Raw genomic sequence first — 21,423 nt, 5'->3', positions numbered from 1 at the left:
AGTATTTGTATATAGGTGAGGAGTTCCTTCGCCTGGAGTTGATCCTGGGTGAATTATCAAGTCATGGTTACCATAAAAATGCATTATCATTGGAACTGATTCAACGTGTAAAATTTCAGATTCGTAGGATATGGGAAAGTGCGTGAAGTAAAACCTTGTAAATAAAGAAATACTTAATCTGACTTGTAACAATTTGTAATAAATATTTCACAAGTCACGACTTGGAATAAGATTTTTTAATTATGAAAATTTCAAGGTCTCGCCTTTCATGTGCACAAATTCGTGTCAATGTGTTCTATATCATGCAATAGAAATATAATTATTCTGTATCATGTACATGTTTTTATGTATGTGTATTGGTCTGCGTCTGTGTGTGTACGAATGTCGAGTGGCTTCGTTTCCAAGATTTATTGAAAGTCTTTTTCCAGCAGGTATTACGTATTTGGTGATAGGGTTTTGTGCAAGACCATCTGTGACACCGACTCATCACATTTTCTAATTTTTATTTAGATTACTTAGGAACTCTGGCAAATGAGTCAGCCCTGAGACATTGGCTCTGATAGAAATATTAACCATCGTTTACATCGCCAATGCGCCACCAACCTTGGAAAACCGTATTACCTTTAAACTGTTGGCTTTGGCGCTGGCTCACTCATTATTCATATTGGTACACAGCTATAAGGTGTTCCTGTTTAACCTTTGCTTGCACGAAGCCCTACCACCAAGTAAACACCAATTATCATTGATGATAATATAAATCGATACAACACTCATTGCGAATAATCTCCAACCATCTTAAAGGTCCGCACTTGTACAATCGATTAGTCAATGTTTGATTCCAAGCTCTTACAAGTCAACCGTTTCAAGCAAACACCTCCAGCTCCACATCTCAAGGGTTTTAATATATTTACTCTAATGGCTGTTATGCAACTCCATGCACATCAAAAATCATAATAACATAAAAGCACTTTGAATAGTCATGTTTTTTTCTTTTATTCTAAAAAACGGTCTTCGCGTACGCGAACATGCCCTGTTTGAGGATAAAAAAATAAAATATATTAAACTTAAAACTATCTTAATTAATCACAGGTCGATGACTTAATTTGGACAATATTTGACAGAATGACATTGCGTTATCTAACAGACTTTGAATCTAAATTAAGCGTAGTTCTAACAAATGTAAAGCTACCACCGGTTCGTAGATTTCGTAGTATATTCTATCGAGGAGAACCGAAAAAACCGCAATGGTTCCTCTTTTCCACCATTTTGAATACAGATTATGTCTTTAGACAGCAATTATTTTTTTATATATCCTACCTAGAAGTCAATAAACACTATGCTTTAAACAAGTTTGAATGCTCATTTGTGTGACATCGATTCCATCGCGCACGAAATTTTTGGCAACTGTTATTTTTGTCGCACTGCTAAAATATGGAATCCTCTGCCAGGACACGTGTTCCTCGTATAACATGGGTTCCTTCTAACGAGGCGTGAAGATGCATCTTGCAAGCCGACACGGCGAGGGCGACTAGTGCAGTTCACTCTTCCTAACAGTAACATATATATATAATTGTATCTAACTGTCATATATACTTTGTATTATTACCACTGAGTTTCTTGTCGGTTCTTCTCAGTAGAATCTGCATTCCGAAACGGTGGTAGCTTCATTTAATATAGTTCGTTAAATGACAATGATTCAAAATTGCTTGTACAAGTCTACTTGAATAGAGTAAATTTTGATTTTGATTTATGTACTGGCCGTCTTCGCGTTTGAACTCTACTACCCTTTACCATCAGGTGGGGTGGAGTTCATGCATACCCGGATAATATAAAAAAAAAAAATTGGAACATTAATTACCTCACAAGCAGACTACGACGTAAATACGTCGGCGCGATTACGTAAATAGTTACTGGCATATGACTGGCACTCTAGCGGAACATCGCGTCTGTGGTAGAGAGGTGATTCGATATTGTTTCAACCAGCGCACCATTTCAGCGGCAATTCGCTTTAATATTTAATTGTTAGAATTTTGATTTATTTCTTAAAGGCTTGTCGGCCTTTCAGTTTCCAGCTTCCCCGGTGTTGAAGATGTCCGTGGGCATGACCTGGTAGTCATTTGCCATCAGGTATGTCAGGTACCTAAGCCTTAAAAAATATATATTTGTGAATTATTGTTAATGGAAGATTAATACTTGGAAAATGATGAGTTCAGATGAAGGCTTGCTTGCCCCATTTATATACATAGTCTGCTAATTCTCAGATTTTCAAAAAAATACATTATATTTTTTTATTAGGAAACTAAAGGCTATTAAAATTCTTTCTCGTCAACTTTCGAAAAAGAATAAATGTCCATTCTAAATTGACCCTTCATAACGCCTAAGTATCGTATAATTTATGTTTTATTATAATTTGATACAGGTCATCACAAATTGGTTGGATAATTCTTCCAAATTTATGATTGCACATACGTAACTATATTTGTACGTTTTTGATCCTTATCGTAAGGGGATAAGGTTCACATTTCTTTGGGTGTAGTTTTTTTATATTTTTGTTGTTTGTAGTTACGGTGAATCTAATGTATACCAATTTTCACGGTCAAGTGCATTTAAATGTTGCCAGATTCATGGAAACTACATTTAATTAGGGTAAAATAAAATAACTTACGTTAAAAAAAATTCGATTGAAAATTAAGTGCAATAATTCAATATGCAGCATTTGGTTGAAACATTTCTCATGCAACAATTTTAATGGAAGATTAGTTCAATGTTACTATAATAACGTATATTGAAATATCACGAGCTTGAATTCATTCCTACGAAATTTTTGTATAACATTACTGGTTAGTCGTTCACAAAGTTTTCTAATAAAATATATTGTGATTAAATTTTACTAATATATTTTGCTATGTGGTCGAAATTTTTATATATACTCATTAAATATTAACCTATAGATCGAAAATGTTATATAAATTAGTAATACTTAAGCCTAACAAGAGCTACTTAACAAAAAAAAAAACAGTTGATAAAGAGAGATGAATATCGAACTGAACTGTTCTGCGTTTGCGTATTTATACATATATAATAAACATAATAATATCAACATAAGTTTCTTGCTTTCTACTAAACAGATTTTATACTATTTCTACTAAAGAACGGAGAGATTAATGATATTGATTAAATTGGCGGGAATATTGCGACGATTGTTCAAGTTGTCAGAAAATATTATGCCGACCAATAGAGATGTATATTATGATATAATAATGAAATCAAATTCTAATTACTTAAAAAAAAATCATTACACAAGACTTTCGTTATTTACTTGAATGTTTTCAAAATATAGCTTTGTTTCAATATGTTTCAAAATATATCATTTCCAAACACATATTTATATTAGCGGAGTCTACTTAAAGCCTAACATCTCAGTAGATTATCTATTAAATATATTAACACAACCTTAAACTAGATAAAGCACTTTAAACAATAAATACACAAACGTGCTAATTGAATTGTAAGGCGAGCAACACAGTCGTAATGTTTAAACTTCTAAACATTCAAACACGGCATGGCTGTCGAGCCGCACGCATAACCCGTTATAGAAATTAAAAAAAAAAAGAAACATGGCTTTCTCCTACACGGTTTCCCGCGTCTTTAGACGCGCTTCGACGTTCTATTTTCAAAAACGCCTAGAAACAACGGTCGCCAGTTTAACTAAGGACGAGATTATGGTTCTATTGCGACCTCCTTTTTCAAATTGGAGTAATATTATACTTGAAGCAGAGAAAGTGGTCGGTTATCCGACATCCTTTATGAATCTGCGATGTCTGCTGAGCGATGAATTCGCTAACTTGGCTCTCTATCTACGGAAATTGGTGAGTTTTTATCATTACATTATTATCTTGGAATCTCGTAAACTATTCAAACGATTTTGATAGAACTTTAGTGATATTATTTTTATTTATAATTATTGTTAGTTTTGAATTAAGAATGCCATCAACTTTAACTCATAATAATGAATTTATACGTGCATAATCCGTATATAAAAAAAGTTTACTTAGTTACTAACGATACTGTACGTTTTTTTTATAGTTTGTTTGTCCGAAACTGTTAGTAGACTTATATACTTGAAGTTAAATTAACAAACAACGTAGGAAAGTAATTTTCTCGTTTCTCACATTTCACGCCACACCTGAATCAATGGCTCACTCATAATATAAACAATACTGTAACGAAATATCGTTTTATCTCGTTTTATCTCGACTAATAAGTCGACATAAAAAATTGGTACTTAATTAATATCTGAGCCGATGTGGCTCAGAGATTAAAACTTGTAGAGAATTGCCGATTCGAATCCGAGCAGCGTCCCTTACGGTGTTTTTTTTACATTAAATAATATTAACAATACCCTTTTATAAGGAATAACTAGTATTTCTATTTAGCACTCCATTAAAGTTTAAAGGTTGGTTTTGGAGTGGGGACGATAATAGACCTAGGGTTCAGGATCGATCCTGCGACTATTTACATCCCTAGGCGTCTCTTAAACCATTGCGCTGTTGACCCCTAAAATTACTTATAATACAAATTAAGCACGTGCATATTCAGTTGAATTTTGCTTTATAATATTGGTCGGACGTTTAAATGGATGGTAAGTGGTCACCACTGCCCGACGACATTTGTAAGAAATATTAACCGTTCTTTACTTCGCCAATGCGCCACCTACCTTGGGAACTAAGATGTTATGTCCCTTGTCTGTAGTTACACTGGCTCACTCACGCTTTAAACGAAGACAATAATACTAAGTATTGTTGCTTGGAGGTAGAATATATAATGAGTGGTACCATCATCATCATGATCGGCCTGTATTAGTCCAAGGCGCCCTGAGCCCGATCTTTGGCCCTTCTCATCTACTTTCTACCAGTTTGATGGTACCACTCACTGTACTCTATCACTCATATGAGTGGTACCATGAAGCTTAAAATTTATGTTCTTTACTGTAGTTATTAACAACAAATCGTAACTTCACTTATGTAGGTTAACTCGGATTATAAAATAAAAGTCAGATGGAGCGAGTAGTATATTCGAGTGAAGCAAAAAAAACGAATACAAATTCCCGTAGTGCGCCATGACGCGTCTCATTGTTAATCCGTCAAAAGTGACAGCACTTAAAATGTCATTAATTAGGGTTCCGTACCTCTGTAGGTAAAGAGGAACTCTTATATGATCACTTCATTGTTCTTCTGTTCGTCTGTCTGTCTATCCGTCAAGAACATTTTTCGCAGAAACGCGTAGAGGTTGAAATTCATAACAAATACTGAGTTTGCAGTCTCTTGGAGCTGTAAATAAATCAAACCTCCGAGTCTACGTGATCAAAAGATATGGTCATTTTTGTCGCACTTCTCGTTGACTTAGAATCATGTAATATTTTTTTTGTTAAATTACATTACTGTCTGGTGATACGGAACCCTCAGTGTACGAGTCCGAATCGTACTTACCCAGTTTTTTAAGCTCGAATAGATACAACTTACATTTTATATATAAAATATAGTATTAGTAGTCATTATAATATAAAATATACGAGCTTATTACGGTGAAAGTAGAATATACAGTAATATGACTAGATTTTGCGTGAACCCAAAAAAACATCAGCTTTCTTTTTAAAATATTTGTAACACTGACGAATTTCGTAATTTAGCAAGTTTATTTTTTTATATGACAACACATCATTATATTTAACATAGAAAATATAATATATGCGTTTATAAATAAATATTGGACAACATCGCATACTTTAATCTGATCTCAGTGTGAGTAGCTAAAGCACTCGTGTTATGGAAAATCAGAAGTAACGACGGTACCACAAACACAGACCCAAGACAACATGGGAAACTAATGAACTTTTTCTACATCGACTCGATCGGGAATCGAAGCCGGGAAAACCGGTGTACACACAACTCGACCAGAGGTCGTCATGCGTTAGATTTACGTATTCCATGCAATTAGTGAATATCTCAGCCATATCGTACACTACTAGTAGTTCTTGATTAATATATCTTCATTTATAAAACAGCACTATTACGTTTAACTACCTATATCCAGTTTAATTTTACTTCCAAAGTTCCAATTCGTCGATGTTCGGAACGGCATTTGTCAAAATATACTTTATTCAAGCAGGTTTTTACAATATATTTTGAATGATAATTTCACAGAATCGTATTAAAAGTAAAGTTAACACCGGTCCGGAATGTAGATTTTACCGAGAAGAACCGACAAGAAACTCTGTAGTTACGTTTTCAACATTTCAGATATGTGTCTCAAATGAGTGTCGTAGGCTTCTTGTTGTTAAAAAAATTATATACAGTAATTAATGGTGTAGTTCAGAGAGGAATTCATAAGAAAAACTAAATATTATTTTAGAATTATATTAGGACTTAAGCTAAAATAAACCTTGTAAAATGATGATTTAATTTTTTTTAAGAGATCGATAACTGTAGTGGGCCTTCCTCTATTGGGCGTTACCGATAATATTTCTATCGTTTTTTGATCTTATCGGGGAGAGAGATGATGTGCTGAACGAATCTGTGATGCTTAAATATATAAAGCATCCCTATCCCTGAGCCGAGATGGCCCAGTGGTTAGAACGCGTGCATCTTAACCGATGATTTCGGGTTCAAACCCAGGCAGGCACCACTGAATTTTCATGTGCTTAATTTGTGTTTATAATTCATCTCGTGCTCGGCGGTGAAGGAAAACATCGTGAGGAAACCTGCATGTGTCTAATTTCAAAAAAGAAATTCTGCCACATGTGTATTCCACCAACCCGCATTGGAGCAGCGTGGTGGAATATGCTCCATACCTTCTCCTCAAAGGGAGAGGAGGCGTTAGCCCAGCAGTGGGAAATTTACAGGCTGATTATGTATGTATGTTATGTATGCTTTATAATAGTTGATGTGAGGTTTCCTCGCAATATACGTGTCGTTAACGAGTAGTTTTAACGACGTTTATCCGCCTCTTAATATAACTTCCACCTGCGGCTTTATCCGTGTAAAAGAGGGAGAGTTTGTTAGTGTCAGGTAGCTTATGTATCAATTTATCTTTAAGAAACAATACTTATTACTTAGTTTTCTGTTAATATATCCATGCGATAGATTTGGAACATCAGAGTATTCTAAAACATTTGATAATAAAATTTCAGATCGGCAGCAACCAGCTTGTGATGCAAACAGCGAAGAACGTGCTGTATGGGGACTGCAAGAATCTCCAACCGTGGGGCCTCATCATTCTCCTCCTATCAAAGTCCGTCAAGTCGTCGAGCACGAATTCGAAGGCAGTAAATCAACAACAAAGGGAGCTAGCTGAGCTGACGGAGATGATGCGGACTGGACATCTTATTCACTGCGGTATAGTCAACGTACCTTTCGCAAAGCGATCGAAAAGTACCGAATCGGCGATATTCGGGAATAAAATTGCCATATTACTTGGAGATTATCTCCTCGTCACAGCAAACGCAATGCTCGCTGGACTAAGAAACGCTGATGTTCTTTATATAGTATCGAGTGCTCTTAAAGATTTATCTGAGAGCGAATTTTTTGGTGATAGAGACGAACAAAACATGCCTTTACCTGGCAAACCTAAGTTAGCCTACGACGATTTTAGTTTTACATTCGATACAACGTCAATGACAGCAAATAATGTCCTGGGTAAGCCAAGAAAAGAATGGACCGCACGAACTGTCTACAACGGCGTAAGTCTACTCGGTAGAGGATGCCAATCAGCAATGGTCCTTGGAAAAGAGAGCCGCGAAAATCAAAACTACGCCTACCAATTCGGCTGCCATGTTGGCTTGGCTTGGCAAGCTGCTGCTGAATTACAGAACTTAACATCTGATAATAAAGCGCAGTTTTGCTTGGCAAGCGCTCCTGTATTATTTGCCTTGGAAGGTAACCCGGAACTCTATAAAATAATAGATCAAGCGAAAAATAACGTAAACGACGTTGATTACGAAGATTTAAAGTTTAATATTCTAAAGACGGACGCCGTCGATAAAACTAAGATGCTTTACGAAGATCACGCGAATAAAGCTATGGCGTTAATTGATAACATCGGGGACAACGAATCTGTTGATATGATAAAGAAATTGATAAATACATTTTAAATTCTTTTTTAAGACTGAATCGTTTCGGAAATTATATTTATATAAGTTATTGTAAGTTGCACGTAAGAAATTATTTAATTAAGTTATCTTTTTATAGATATAGATTTAAATCTGACGAGTGACATTTGTATCCTGAATCCCTGATCCCTGAATCCCTGAAATGGATCAGAGCGTAGTTGACGTTAATAAGGTTGTTGTAAAAGAATGCTTAAAACCAAGGTTTATTAAAATAAATTATACGTCTCTGCTGTTAATCGTTGAGGAATTCCTTCATCTGGATCCACTCCAGCTTAAAGAGTTCGGTCAACGATAACATGTTAAGATTCAACATCCTTGGATAATTGGTTCTAATTCAGATTTGACCTAAACAAAAATATTGTAAAATTGTTCTTTATTAAAACTAGATGGCGTTAGTACCTTTACTATATATTCTTGCGTCCATGACTTTTTAAACCTTGTTTTAATTATATGTTGATCTTTGATGTCTTGTTATATTCGTATATTTAATTATTTACTTGTATATAATTTAATTATGTCTCTGTAATTAGGTCGTGGATTTTGCACCAATGATATATATGTTAAGGAAGTCAAAAGAAGCACCGCGCTGCCTTTGGTAATGACGATCGTATCAAAGCTCTCTTTATGAAATTAGATGCGTATCATTAATTTATATCACAGATTAAAAATAAATAATATGCATAATGTCATTAGGTGTTTGTTTTCCTAGTTCAATCAAAAAAAAAAAAAAACTTGTTTAAAAATAGAATAATAATATTATTTACTAACAAATATTATTATTAAAAACGAGTTGCTCTCTTATTTAGTAATTATGCTAGATCGATCTGTAAAGATAAAAAAAAAATGTTGTATTTGTTATTTTGTCGTGTAACTTCGGCAAGAGCCAACCCATTTTTCTTTTTTCAAATATGGAACGCGGTGAAAGGTCTGGTAGACTATATCGAATTTGTACCGACTAACTACCAAGATACCATAAGCCTTAAAAAAATTTGAATTCCTCTGCCTCAACTGTGTCTTTTCGTGGTATAGGTTCACTTCCTCTACTGCTTGGTGGTAACTCATCGCTTTTCTTTCTGCTTAATTTAATTCTTCCTCTGAACAGTAATACTTAATTGTTGTGTTCCGGCTTGAAGGGTGAGTGTAATTACAGGTGCAATAACGATATTTATTTCTAAACAAATAATATTCTTTATTGTAAAACGAAAGATTTTTTTTTATCGTTGACTCTTTGCCTGTCACAGTGGTACGTCACGTCCAACCTATAGCCCTTGGATTCTTATCACATGTGATACAAATGGCAGGAAAAACGATTCTCTGTATCAGAGGTCCTAATCATTCAAACCTGTGGTTTTCATAATAACCAACTGAGATCATTTTTGTAAAATCCAGTCGAGCTAGAGAGCATTAGAGAGTCTAGTAGCGATCAGTCGAGTTATAGCTAAAATTAACTTACCAGGTCATGCAAGTGAGTAAAGACGGCATATTATTCAATACAAGATTATATAGATGATAAAAAAGCGTGGAGTTAATGCTTGTCGACTTCCAGGCAGGAGACATAACATACATATATAATTGTATTTAACTAACATGACTGTATTTTTAGATGTTGAAAAAGAGTAACTATTGAGTTTCTTACCGGTTCTTTTCGGTATAATGTACATTCCGAACCGGTGGTATCTTTACTTTAAATAGTTTGTTAAATGACGATTCAAAATTGCTTACAAAAGCCTACTTGAATAAAGTATATTTTGATTTGATGAAACTACAATCCTTGTTACATTAAATACTACGATGATGCCAAATACATTATCATGTTTTTTTTTTATGGCATAGTTTGGCGGACGAGCATATGGGCCTGATGGTAAGTGGTCAATGGCGCTGTAAGAAATATTAACCATTCCTTACATCGCCAATGTGCCACCAATCTATGATGAACTAAGATGTTATGTCCCTTGTGCCTGTAGTTACACTGGCTCAATCACCCTTCAAACCGGAACACAACAATACTGAGTACTGTTGTTTAGCGGTATAATATCTGATGAGTGGTTGGTTACCAAGTAAATAATATATAATATTATAATTTGAGACATCAGCTCGCCCTACATTTTGATCTAGGAAATAGTGTATTAGCGGGAAATATTTTGTGTTTGTCATGTATCGTCGTTGCGCCTGGAAAAGTCGCTGTGTGTTTTTTTCTTATTTTTAGATCGTTATGCCGTTTTAATCGTTATTTCAATTTATCTAACTTTCGATGTATGAACGTCACATAGCTAAATTTTAAAACTTTTAAATTATTGAAGTTATCACAAAACTGTTTTTACGTTTTGCGTATTACGTTAAAACAAGCGAACGATAGTAGAAATTACTAGCACATACTTTGCTTTTATATTTACAAAGGCACATATATTTAATACGTTATAGGAACCAACAGAAGGAGCAAATTTAAACAAACCTTAGATTTATATATTCCATGGGATTTGTTATTATTACAACACTACAAAATATATCTTTTTGTTAATATATTATTATATTCCACATAATGTTTTATATTCACTCTAGTTTAGTTTGTATCGTTCCGATAGTAATTCTAACGAAATTAAACGCCATTTTAACACGAATCTGTCATGAAAACCATAGACTAATCAATATCACGACTATTTATTTCGCATTCATTGAACGTTAAAAGTTGTTGATTTGACTTCACTCCTCTTTTCCTTAGAAAGGCTTTAATTTTTAGTTCTTGTTACTTATGATATGATATGAATAGTCTATTATTGTCAAAAACTAACTTAAAAATATTTTATAAAAACTTAGATTCGCCTATGACCCCACCTGTAAAATTACATCTGTACAGCGAAGTGTTAGAATGAAACGATGTAGTACCAAACTTAACGTATAGATGGCGGTGATATTATGATGTAAAATTATAGAACCTTAAACCGCCAATATGCAGGGCCGGATTTAGGGGAGGGCAACCGGAGCAACTTCCCTGGTGCCTCCACATCACAGGGGCTCCCACAACAGCGATTCCGACGAGTTAACAAATATATAAGACGAGTTAACTATATTAATTAATATTATAAACGTACTTACGTCTAAATTAATTATCATGAAATTGCCTACATGTTGTCATGTACTGAAAATGACAACCTTACCTAGGTAACCTGTCATTCCTAGCAAGCGAGTGACCCGCTGTCGAAAACTAGTATTAAATACTCTCGACTCATCCTTGACCTAATCATTTATATATCGGCAACCGATATCATATTGCACAATAATATTGAAAAATATTATTAATAACTAATTAATAATATATTAATACTTAAGTTATAAGATCAGTTGAAAAATAACTTAGCATACTCTTAGATAGGACAGAATTGATTCTTATCAAAAATTAAGTCATGAATTTGATCGTTCATTATATTAATTTTACATATCATAAATTTATTGAAATATAATAATATGCTTTATAAATATCATGGAATATTAATGATGCCGGTGATTTACGGAGATGTTGATGGTTGATACAGGAGGTGTTCCTCCCTCGTACAACCCGATGGAAAGGCAACCCGCCGCGGCCGAAGAGAGTTCAGACTTCGACAGTGATTTTACGAGCTTTCCATTGGAGAGCTATTTTGAATTTCAAATTACTCGTTAAAGATGTTTGAACCTGGATTTTTTCTTTTATTCTATTAGTTAGATTCACCATAAAACACTTCGCAATTGCACAAGAATACAAATCAAATACAAAGAGTCACTTAAACTCAGCATGCATTAAAATATAATCATCAGACGTTAAAATCATTAAAATTATAATTTCCTACACTACCCAAGACATAAAAACAGTAAATTGTATATACGTTACGTATTCTACCGCCAAACAGCAATACTTTGTATTGTTGTTTCGGTTTGAATGGTGAGTGAGCCAGTGGATATAACATCTTAGTTCCCAAGTTTATTGGCATATTGGTGATGTGATGTTTAATACTTAATACATACAGTGAATATTTTATTAAAATTAACTTGTTTCTAATATTAATTAAAAGGAATTTGATTCATAGGCCAAAAAAACCATCATACCGAGGTTGACAAGCAAAATATTTAAACATTTTTCACGACAGCCGCCCTCAGTTCAATTGAAAAATTAAGAATTTTATTTGTGTTTGTTATCAAGTTATTTATACTATTGCCCATTGGTCGAAATTCGACCGTAATTTATCTTTATTCTTTACATAGTATAAAACAAAGTCACTTTTTCTGTCCCTATGTCCCTTTGTATGCTTAAATCTTTAAAACTACGCAACGGATTTTTTTAATAGATAGAGCGATAATACATAGACATTATAGTTAAGTAACACTGATAATTTTAAAAGTTTCTAATGTGATGTCGTAAATTTATACATTTTTTGCGCTTACATTGTAAACGCTGGCTGAACCCTACTAGATAGATCAAAATAATGTACTACAGAATTGTACACCTCAAAAATGTCTACAAAAAAGTCCGCGATGGTATGCGTCTATCTGTAAGTGATAACCCACAATAACATTTTTTTGTCATTTATTTTTTACCACAAATATTGGCTAATTTTCGAAGCGATTTTAACCTATACAGCATTAATCCTTATCCAATGAAATACCTTAAATATATTGTTGATTTAATATTGATCTATATGGCCCTTTACAGCATATGGTTTAAATGAATATTTTCGAAGATATTACAGATTTAAAAATTGCGGAACGTAGCGTTTGCGGTGGTACCGGCCGGCCGGGGCGGCGGGAGCGTGCTATAGGCGCGTCGGAGGCCGCGGTTCTCCCTGTAGCACTTTGAATTTAGCAGCGATCGGACGCGGTTATTATCGGAGCTCTCTAGCGAGGGAAATAATAATCCATACTTCCATACTAATATTATAAATGCGAAAGTAACTCTGTCTGTCTCGCTTTCACGCCAAAACTATTGGACCGATTTAAATGAAATTTGCTACAAAAATAGTCTAGAGCCTGAGAAAGGACATATGCTACTTTTTATTTGGAAAAAAAGTGCTGTAAAGGGTTGAAAAGGGGGATGTAAGGTTGTAAGTTGTTGAAAGTAAAGTTGTCAACCCCTATTTCACCCCTAAATGGGTGAAATAGGGGTTGAACGTTCGTATGGATTTTTTTAAGTTAGAAGCATGAAACTTTGTTCATGGGCTACTGATTAAAAATGAGTAGATACGTATTTAAGCGTTTCTTGATATTCTACCTCTGAGGGGGTGAAATAAGGGATGAAAGTTTTTATGGAAGTCCGTCATTTTTTAAATTAAAATCTCACAATTTCAAACACAACGTTCTTTTTCCTTCTGAAGCGACACCAATTCCCAGTCAAGTTGACATTTGCCATGTCGACTAACAAGAGCCAAGGATAAAATTTCGACAAAGTCAGCCTATATTTGCCGAGCCCCTTTTCACAGGGTCAACTATACGTTGCAATGTCTCGAGTCCGTTTTGAAAACTCACTTAAGATACAAATCGACAACAACTCGCAGCATGGTGGCATTCACGGAGAAGGACTATTCACCAGAGACGCTGTCGCACACGAGAGTTTATAATAAATACAATGTTCACTGTTCATTGCATTGGCCATTTATTGAATAAATTATAATCTTATAGCTGTAAATTGTGAAGATATAGGATATAAAACTGAATATATAATTTTATTTAATGTAAATGACATTAAATTTTTTTATTCTAAAAAGGTTTCATAATTTTGGCGCCAAATGTAAATGAACGACTTGCATTTTATAATGAAATGATGTCAAAACGAAACCATCATGTCAACCGTGTCACGAGTTACGAAATTCCTAAGAAAACTGTCGAATGAGCGCGAGGTTTCGCGGGCGAACCATTTGTCTTATATATTAATAGCGTAAACCGATTTTTGTCCCAGTGATTATGGGACGATAGCTGCTCATGGAAAATCGGTTATGGTATATTGAAGAGCTCCAGCCGTAGATGAGCAGAAAATAATAAAAAAAGGGATTCTTGATTGATTTTTGATTTAATATACTAAATTGTTTTAATTTAACAAAGATTTTAGATATTGGAAAATTGTTACTGGCCGGTTAGAGGACGGTGTTATGGCTGTATAAATTAAATAGTTGAACATAATTAAAGTAAATTGTTATCGAACCAATTCTAACTGTACACTATTTGACATTAAAGATTTCATTTAAATAATGTTTCATAATTTTGGCGAAAAATCTAGATGAGTGACTTGTAGTTTACAATGAAATGAAATAAAAAAAAACATCTTTTGAATATACGCGAAGTTTCGCGGCGACCCCCTAGTATATAATGACCGGTATAGAAATGTTTGTTCAAAGTGGAGATCAGCCAACTACGCAGGACATATTATAAAGTGCACAAGTGTGTGCCCAAACACACGGGATATATCAATACTCTTATAATCCAACGACGGCAAATCCGAAAGGACCGACATACTTCAGGCCCAGAATTAACAGCTTTACTTACTTTCGGAGGCACGGGAATATGCCCTTTCAACTTCCAAACTCTTTAAGTCATGACCTTTGAATCTGCGTCAATATAGCCACGACGCAATCAGTCATTTTAATATATTATATCGATGATAAAACTACGACCTTTACTGTTAGAAAAACATGACAGAAAAATATTTAAAAAATATCAATAAAATTATGAATAATTAAAAGTGTTTTATTTAAATGATAAGAATCAGAATTTATAGATCAAATATCGATAAGAAATAACGAAACGTGACTAATGAACTGATACTAGTTGCACGTCGTGGTTGCGTCCGCTTTTGTCGAGATTCGTAGGCTGCAGCGTGATGTTGAATATTCTTTAGACTTCTGTAAGAATTGGAGCTTGAAATGCAAAGATCCGACCGATATTTTCAGACCCGAACGCGTTCAAACGAACAAAAAAACAAATGTCACCTTTAAATCATAACAGAGATAACATCTTTATGAGTTGTGTTTCACTGTATCACATGAATTTTAATATAATAACATAATGTTTTGCTATATTTATGAAAGATCAATAAATTCCACGAGGACCGGTCTTTTCCAAGTAATGTCGGAAGACTTAGGCAGCTAAGAAAAGAAAAAATTGGTTTTGTTAATATATCATAATTGTCATGCAACTAATTGGGAATTGGTTGGAGGATGAGCAAATGTCCCATCTGATGGTAAGTGGTCACCAGCTCCATTGACATTGGCGCTGTGTGAAATATTAACCATTTCTTAGATCGCCAGTGAGTCACCAACTTTATGGGTAATCATTACGAGTATACTCTATCTGTCACTTATTCAGTTGGAAATAGAACATTTGTCAGATTTAAATCTTGCACTGGATCAGCGTGATAGAGTAACTTAAAAAATCTCTTCAAAACCCTTAGCAGTAGGCTGCTTTACAATATCGGAGCTCGTAACTCCCTCTGGGTTGTTTTTATTAATATACTTTTACACAATATGTTTACAGCAATATTTTGTATATTCTTATAGACCTTAGATTCTTGCCGGTTCTCCTCGTTAGGAACGACTTTCCGAACCGGTGTTAGCTTTACATTTAGTTCAACAATGTAAAATGATTCGGAAATGCCTCTATGAACCTAAATAAATAAAGAATATTTCGATTTAAGTTTAAGTATCTTTTGAGTTTTTACTGTAAATTCACAAAAATATCTTAGTCTTAGTAAAATATTCCGAATATTCTCTAGAAGTCGTTGCCCAGTATAATACAAATATATATTTCTATTAAAATTTCTTTTCATTACTAACAGTATTTAAAACGGGATATTTACCATGTTTTTTATTTTTATTTGGTGGAGCTCGATATTTCGACATTATCTACGAATGTCTTGTTCACGAGAAATTGAAGAGAAAAATAAAAAACATGGTAAATATCCCGTTTTAAATACTGTTAGTAATAACAATAACCATGTAAATTAAAAAAAAAAAAATCTTTTCATTGTTTAAGAACCAGCAAAAGTATTCAAAAAGAAATAAATTTTACACATGTAATTCGATCCTATACGATATATAGGCGAATAGCTGTTAAATATTTGCAGTGATCGCTCATTAGTCTAAATTGAACCGTTAGTAATTGCTAATAAAACTATAAGATTCACTGATTCCAATGGTAGGAGAATTGGGCTCAAAGGGACTTGTCAATATAACGTTACAAAAAAAAAAACTTTATTGATTTTTAAGTTTTGTCATTGGCTGTATAAATGTAAGCTGTCATTATATTATTCTAATACAAGCTGATCCTTCGGCTTTATCACGCGAAATTTATAAAACTTTAACTACACCAAAGACATCACCATCACCCCCCCATTTCAAACCCTCGAGTGATGAATTAATAAACCGACTACAAAATTAGAAACAGCTAGTGATTTTTTTAGGACTTACGCAAAAGAAATCAAAATTCAAAAACGGTTTTGTGCAAGGTATACCTAATTCAGTACACACGCAGACAATTTTTTTGTGGTCGGTGCTGGCACTGCCAGCCAGCAGAGAGTAACACGCTAATATTAATTATTAATATTTATTATTTATTAAGTACACTTCTTAATTTGTGTTTATTCTGTGCTAGCTGGCACCAACTGCTTGTCTGACTTTGAAGTCGATTAAAAACAGTAGCCTATCTCAAACAATCTCCACGCCATATATCATTCAAATAAATTCAAAGACTAAAGCGTGAAGATGTAACAGACAGACTTACTTTCGCATTTATAATATCAGTATAGATATAATTACATTCAAATCTCCATCTCTCATTCTAAGTTATGTCTTTGACCCATTTGCAGATGCAAGACGGACCTTGGAGTAGTGCAAAAACTTCTATTAAAAGTATGACATCTCTCATTGACTCTGGTGACAGAAGAACTGGTACATTATTAGGACAGAGGATCGGAATTGGGATTCAACGGAGAAATGATGCCAGCAACCCTGCCATGATTTGTAAAAGACTTATTAATTTTTATACTGTATATTATTAAGGCCTTAATTTCAATAATTCTTATATAATATATTTGTAACGTATATTACGTATACATTTTAGCTTTCTGCGTTCTTTATATAAAAGAGTTATATAAAGTTTAATTATATCAAATCTCCGTCCGTATGTCCTGCAATATTATGAAAGAGAGGTTCAATGTTTATCCTACGTATTAATCTTTACATTTGCATAGTATTATTATATATCATATAAATTCACTTCCGTCTGTACGTTTAGATCTTTTAAACTACGCAACCGATTTTATTGAGGTTTATATCAATAGACAGAGTGATTCAAGAGGAAGGTTTTTAGGTATTAATATAAATTATTTAGTATTAAATATAAATTAAAATTCTCGAATACTATAATGTACTACATTATAGTATTCGAGAATTTTAATTTCCCAGACGTACAGAAACAAAAAAGATCTTGTTGTTTGATCTTCAATATAAATTTGTATGTAGACCCTTACAGTACCGTACCGTAGTATAAGCGAAATACCACCGAATCATGACGTGATATCCGAAATTAGAAAAATAGAATTGCCTCGAAATTTAAGATTATCGTTTCGCGACGTAGACGCTAGTATTATAGGATTTTTGAAATTTCGATAATTTTGTTTGAATTTCACGCATACGAAGTCGGGATGAGGAACTAGTATATATTTTTATATTTAATGTCATTAATCAATCCGATTCTACGTAGAGTTAAGCATTTATTATAGAATGGCTTTGTTCAGGGTATAGATAGGCCATCCATCGACTAAGTGATCCCGTGACGCCCCCCTAAAAAAAGGAATTGGTAACTTGGCTGGTTTTTTAGTGGGTATACTCGGCGCCGTTGTCTTACATAACCTTTAGGAGAAAAGCGTAAGAGTTTAAAAAATTAGTTTCAACTAAATTAATTAAATAAATATTGGACAACATCGCATACATTACTCTGTACCCAATGTAAGTAGCTAAAGTACTTGTGTTATGGAAAATCAGAAGTAACGACGGTACCACAAACACCCAGACCCAGGACAACATAGAAAATTAATTGCTACGGGATTAATTTGATTGTAATACGATTTAAGCCATTTTAAACCCTTATTAAACGTCTAGATTCTAGAGATGAACGGGCATGACTATCAGTAGTTACATTTTTTCTATGAATTATTCTTACATCCTATATCAATCAAATGAGAGGTATAAAAACTAAATAAATAAATTTGACATTGAAACAATAATATTATGGATTTCATAAAAATACGCATTTAGAATGTAGGCGAAAAGTGGAAAAATCGTGTCTGAAATCGAGTCTTTGTTAAACAAAGCCTAGAGCCGACTAAACCCAGTCCAATTCAAACCCAAAGAGACAAGTTTGTGCGTTAACCACTAAAATTCGAACCGATACGACTTGGGAACCTTCAAGAGCCTACACATTTTTCAAAGGCCATCAACCCACCTTTCATCAGATGAGCCTCCTGCTCATTTACCACATATGTAAAATACACTTTACATATATAAAAAAGGGGATGTTGTTACTGGAATTTTGCAAAAATACAGTGCATGAAAAAAGATATATTCTCATCAGAAACTCATCGCAGAACACGAACGTGAAAAGTCAGAATTTTATATGCGACTTTGACTATTATAATTACAGCATAAGATACACGTGTCAAATCAAATCAAATCAAATCAATTTTATTCAAGTAAACTTCACAATTAAGTGTTTTTGAATCGTCGATATTAAAATACTACCACCGTTTCGGAAAGCAGCTTCCAGCGAGAAGAAACGGCAAGAAACTCACACAGTTGCTCTTTTCAAATAAACAGATTTCCAATGCCGTTTTTTACAATAATTAGTGTCCTGTGATGGACGCCGGTCAAATTGAATGGTCACCATAAGTCAGTGCGTGGAAAAGTAAAAGCAGTTCGATTTCTCACAGAATCGCAATATTCTTAGTTCTTGATATTAGGCCTATCAGAAAGTCACACGGAATAATATATACATATATATCGAATATATTTTTTGTAACTAATTCGAATCGAATAGGCTTTAGGTATTTCAATAAAAAATCGTGATCAAAATCGACAAATATTAACTCAATGATTATTATCAATGTATTAATAGTCAAAGTTATTTCTGACTTAACCGTTTTTTTTTCTAACAATTATTAGGTAACTGTATCGTTTCTTTATTGAGTTAAGATTTAATTTAACTTAAACATTACATGTAACGAAATTAGAAAAAAAAATTAACTCTAAACTCCCTCGTGTGAATGTCCCACGTTTAATATATACTTAAATATTATATATAATTACAATAAGAATAAATATTTATTAATATATATAAAACTCTGCTTATATTAGGTGGACATGAACAGTGAAGTACTGACGCTGTAAATAATATCAACAATTCCTTACATAAATGCGTCATCAACTTTGAGAGCTAAGATGTTATGTTCCTTGTGCCAGTAGCTATAATGGCTACTCGCCCTTTAAGCTGGAACACAACACTAAGCATTGCTGCTAGGCCGTAAAATATTTAATGAGTGGGTGGTTCCTACCAAGTCTGGCTTGCGGATAACCCAATTGGTGTATTTTTAATATTATAATAAATAAATTTATGTCACAAGAGAACAGAAGTTCAATATTGTTTCGAAACAAATGAGGATTTATTTTTCGTAAACCATAAGAGTAATATTTATTAATAGTTTTTCTCGAATTAAAAATTCACTCAATAACATCTGATTACGACGATTAAAATTTTCCAAATGGCCAAATTAATTTAAAACGCAAATAGGTACATATTACATACATACATAGAGTCGTCTTGTAAATCCGTCTGAACACTGCATTTGATTAATTTAAAATTCAAAACAAGTATCTTCAAAATTAAACTTTCTAAATTAAAAAAAAAAATGCATCCAAAACTTATACGTGTAGTCAGAAATATTGTCAAAAAAAAAGTTAAATAATATGAAGGTCGTTAACGAGATTCCATGTGTATCGATATACATAAAATAATATTAAGATAACGATCGGTTGAAGTTTATCCGGAAAATCTATTAAAAGTATTTACTAGTAACGTTTTCTGCTTTGTATATTCCGCGGCGGTTAGTCATGAGCGAAGCGTAATAGAAATAAACAGTTCAGATACGGGAACAACGGATTTATGCGCTCAATCCAGCCAAGTTCTAAGAATCAGTCTGAAAGTAAGAATTTTTTGTCAGAAAAATACAATATATATTAAATGGACTGACACGGAGCTTGACCATATGACCTAAGGGATTGCAGCCGTCTATGCCTTATCACGTGAAGCTCTGTGAAATGTAGACTTAAAATAGTCGTCTAAAAAGCTTTTCATGATTTAAAGTATGACGTTATTCAACAATGAAAAGACATGTATTATTATTATTTATTGATTTATACCCTGATGCCACCTGATGGTAAGTGGTCACCACTGCCAGTAGACATTGGCGCCATAAGAGATATTAACCATTCCTTACGCCATCGTCAAATGCCAATATCAAAAATGTATCACCAATCTTAGGCTGAAACACCCTTCAAATTGGAATACAACAATACTAATTATTGCTCTTTGGCGGTAGAAAGCCCTGTCACCAAGGAATGTAAATCTATTTACTAAAAACCCTCGCCCTTTGGAACGCAAGTAAGGTTTTTTTTTGCAATCAAAAAGGCGACTCTTACGATTCAAAAGAGGAGTATCGTATACGTATGTTTTATTCGACAATTTATGAAATGGATGACTTTTTAATAATAATATTAACTTTTCAAAAACACTAGTATGTAAATGGGGCACGTTTCCCGCCAAGTCTTAGAGTTTTAATTTATCGCAGTAATTTCTGCTCTGTTTGAACAGCACACATTATTGTAGTGGAATAAATCAAGAAATTGTTTCAAATTAATTATATTACGTATTGTATTATTTCAGGATTATATACAGAACTTGGCGTCCATTTCAATCTCAATTCTTTTGTCGGTTAAGTCGACAACTACATATTCTTAACATTGAACTAAGTTACGATTTACACATTTATGTTTTCGTCAGGATAATATTCTACTTAAAAAAAGTACGCTTAAATTTTGTCGCTCTACAAAATCGCTTCCGCTTATACACAAACGTATCACTCGATAAATCTAACGACCAGTCGACCAATCGGTCCAACTATACGCGACATCTTCACCCCCTATAAAAGGCATCCAATAGCACGCCACCAACCAGTGTTACACGGA

At 33.7% G+C, this 21,423-nt stretch overlaps 1 protein-coding gene across 1 annotated transcript; it reads left to right on the top strand.

The window, feature by feature from the left end:
• The first annotated feature begins 3,559 nt into the window (after positions 1 to 3,559).
• On the top strand, positions 3,560 to 8,210 carry LOC135194237 (all trans-polyprenyl-diphosphate synthase PDSS2-like). The gene is made up of 2 exons (XM_064219496.1): positions 3,560 to 3,869; positions 7,190 to 8,210. Exons 1-2 carry the CDS (start codon positions 3,618 to 3,620, stop codon positions 8,147 to 8,149), a joined length of 1,212 nt encoding a protein of 403 aa, XP_064075566.1. The 5' UTR covers positions 3,560 to 3,617; the 3' UTR covers positions 8,150 to 8,210.
• The last annotated feature ends 13,213 nt before the right edge of the window (positions 8,211 to 21,423 follow it).

This window comes from Vanessa tameamea, chromosome 28, assembly GCF_037043105.1.
Source record: "Vanessa tameamea isolate UH-Manoa-2023 chromosome 28, ilVanTame1 primary haplotype, whole genome shotgun sequence".
Taxonomy (NCBI): Eukaryota; Metazoa; Arthropoda; class Insecta; order Lepidoptera; family Nymphalidae; genus Vanessa; species Vanessa tameamea.
Note: the sequence above shows the minus strand (reverse complement) of the source record. Positions and strands in the feature narration are given on the sequence as shown.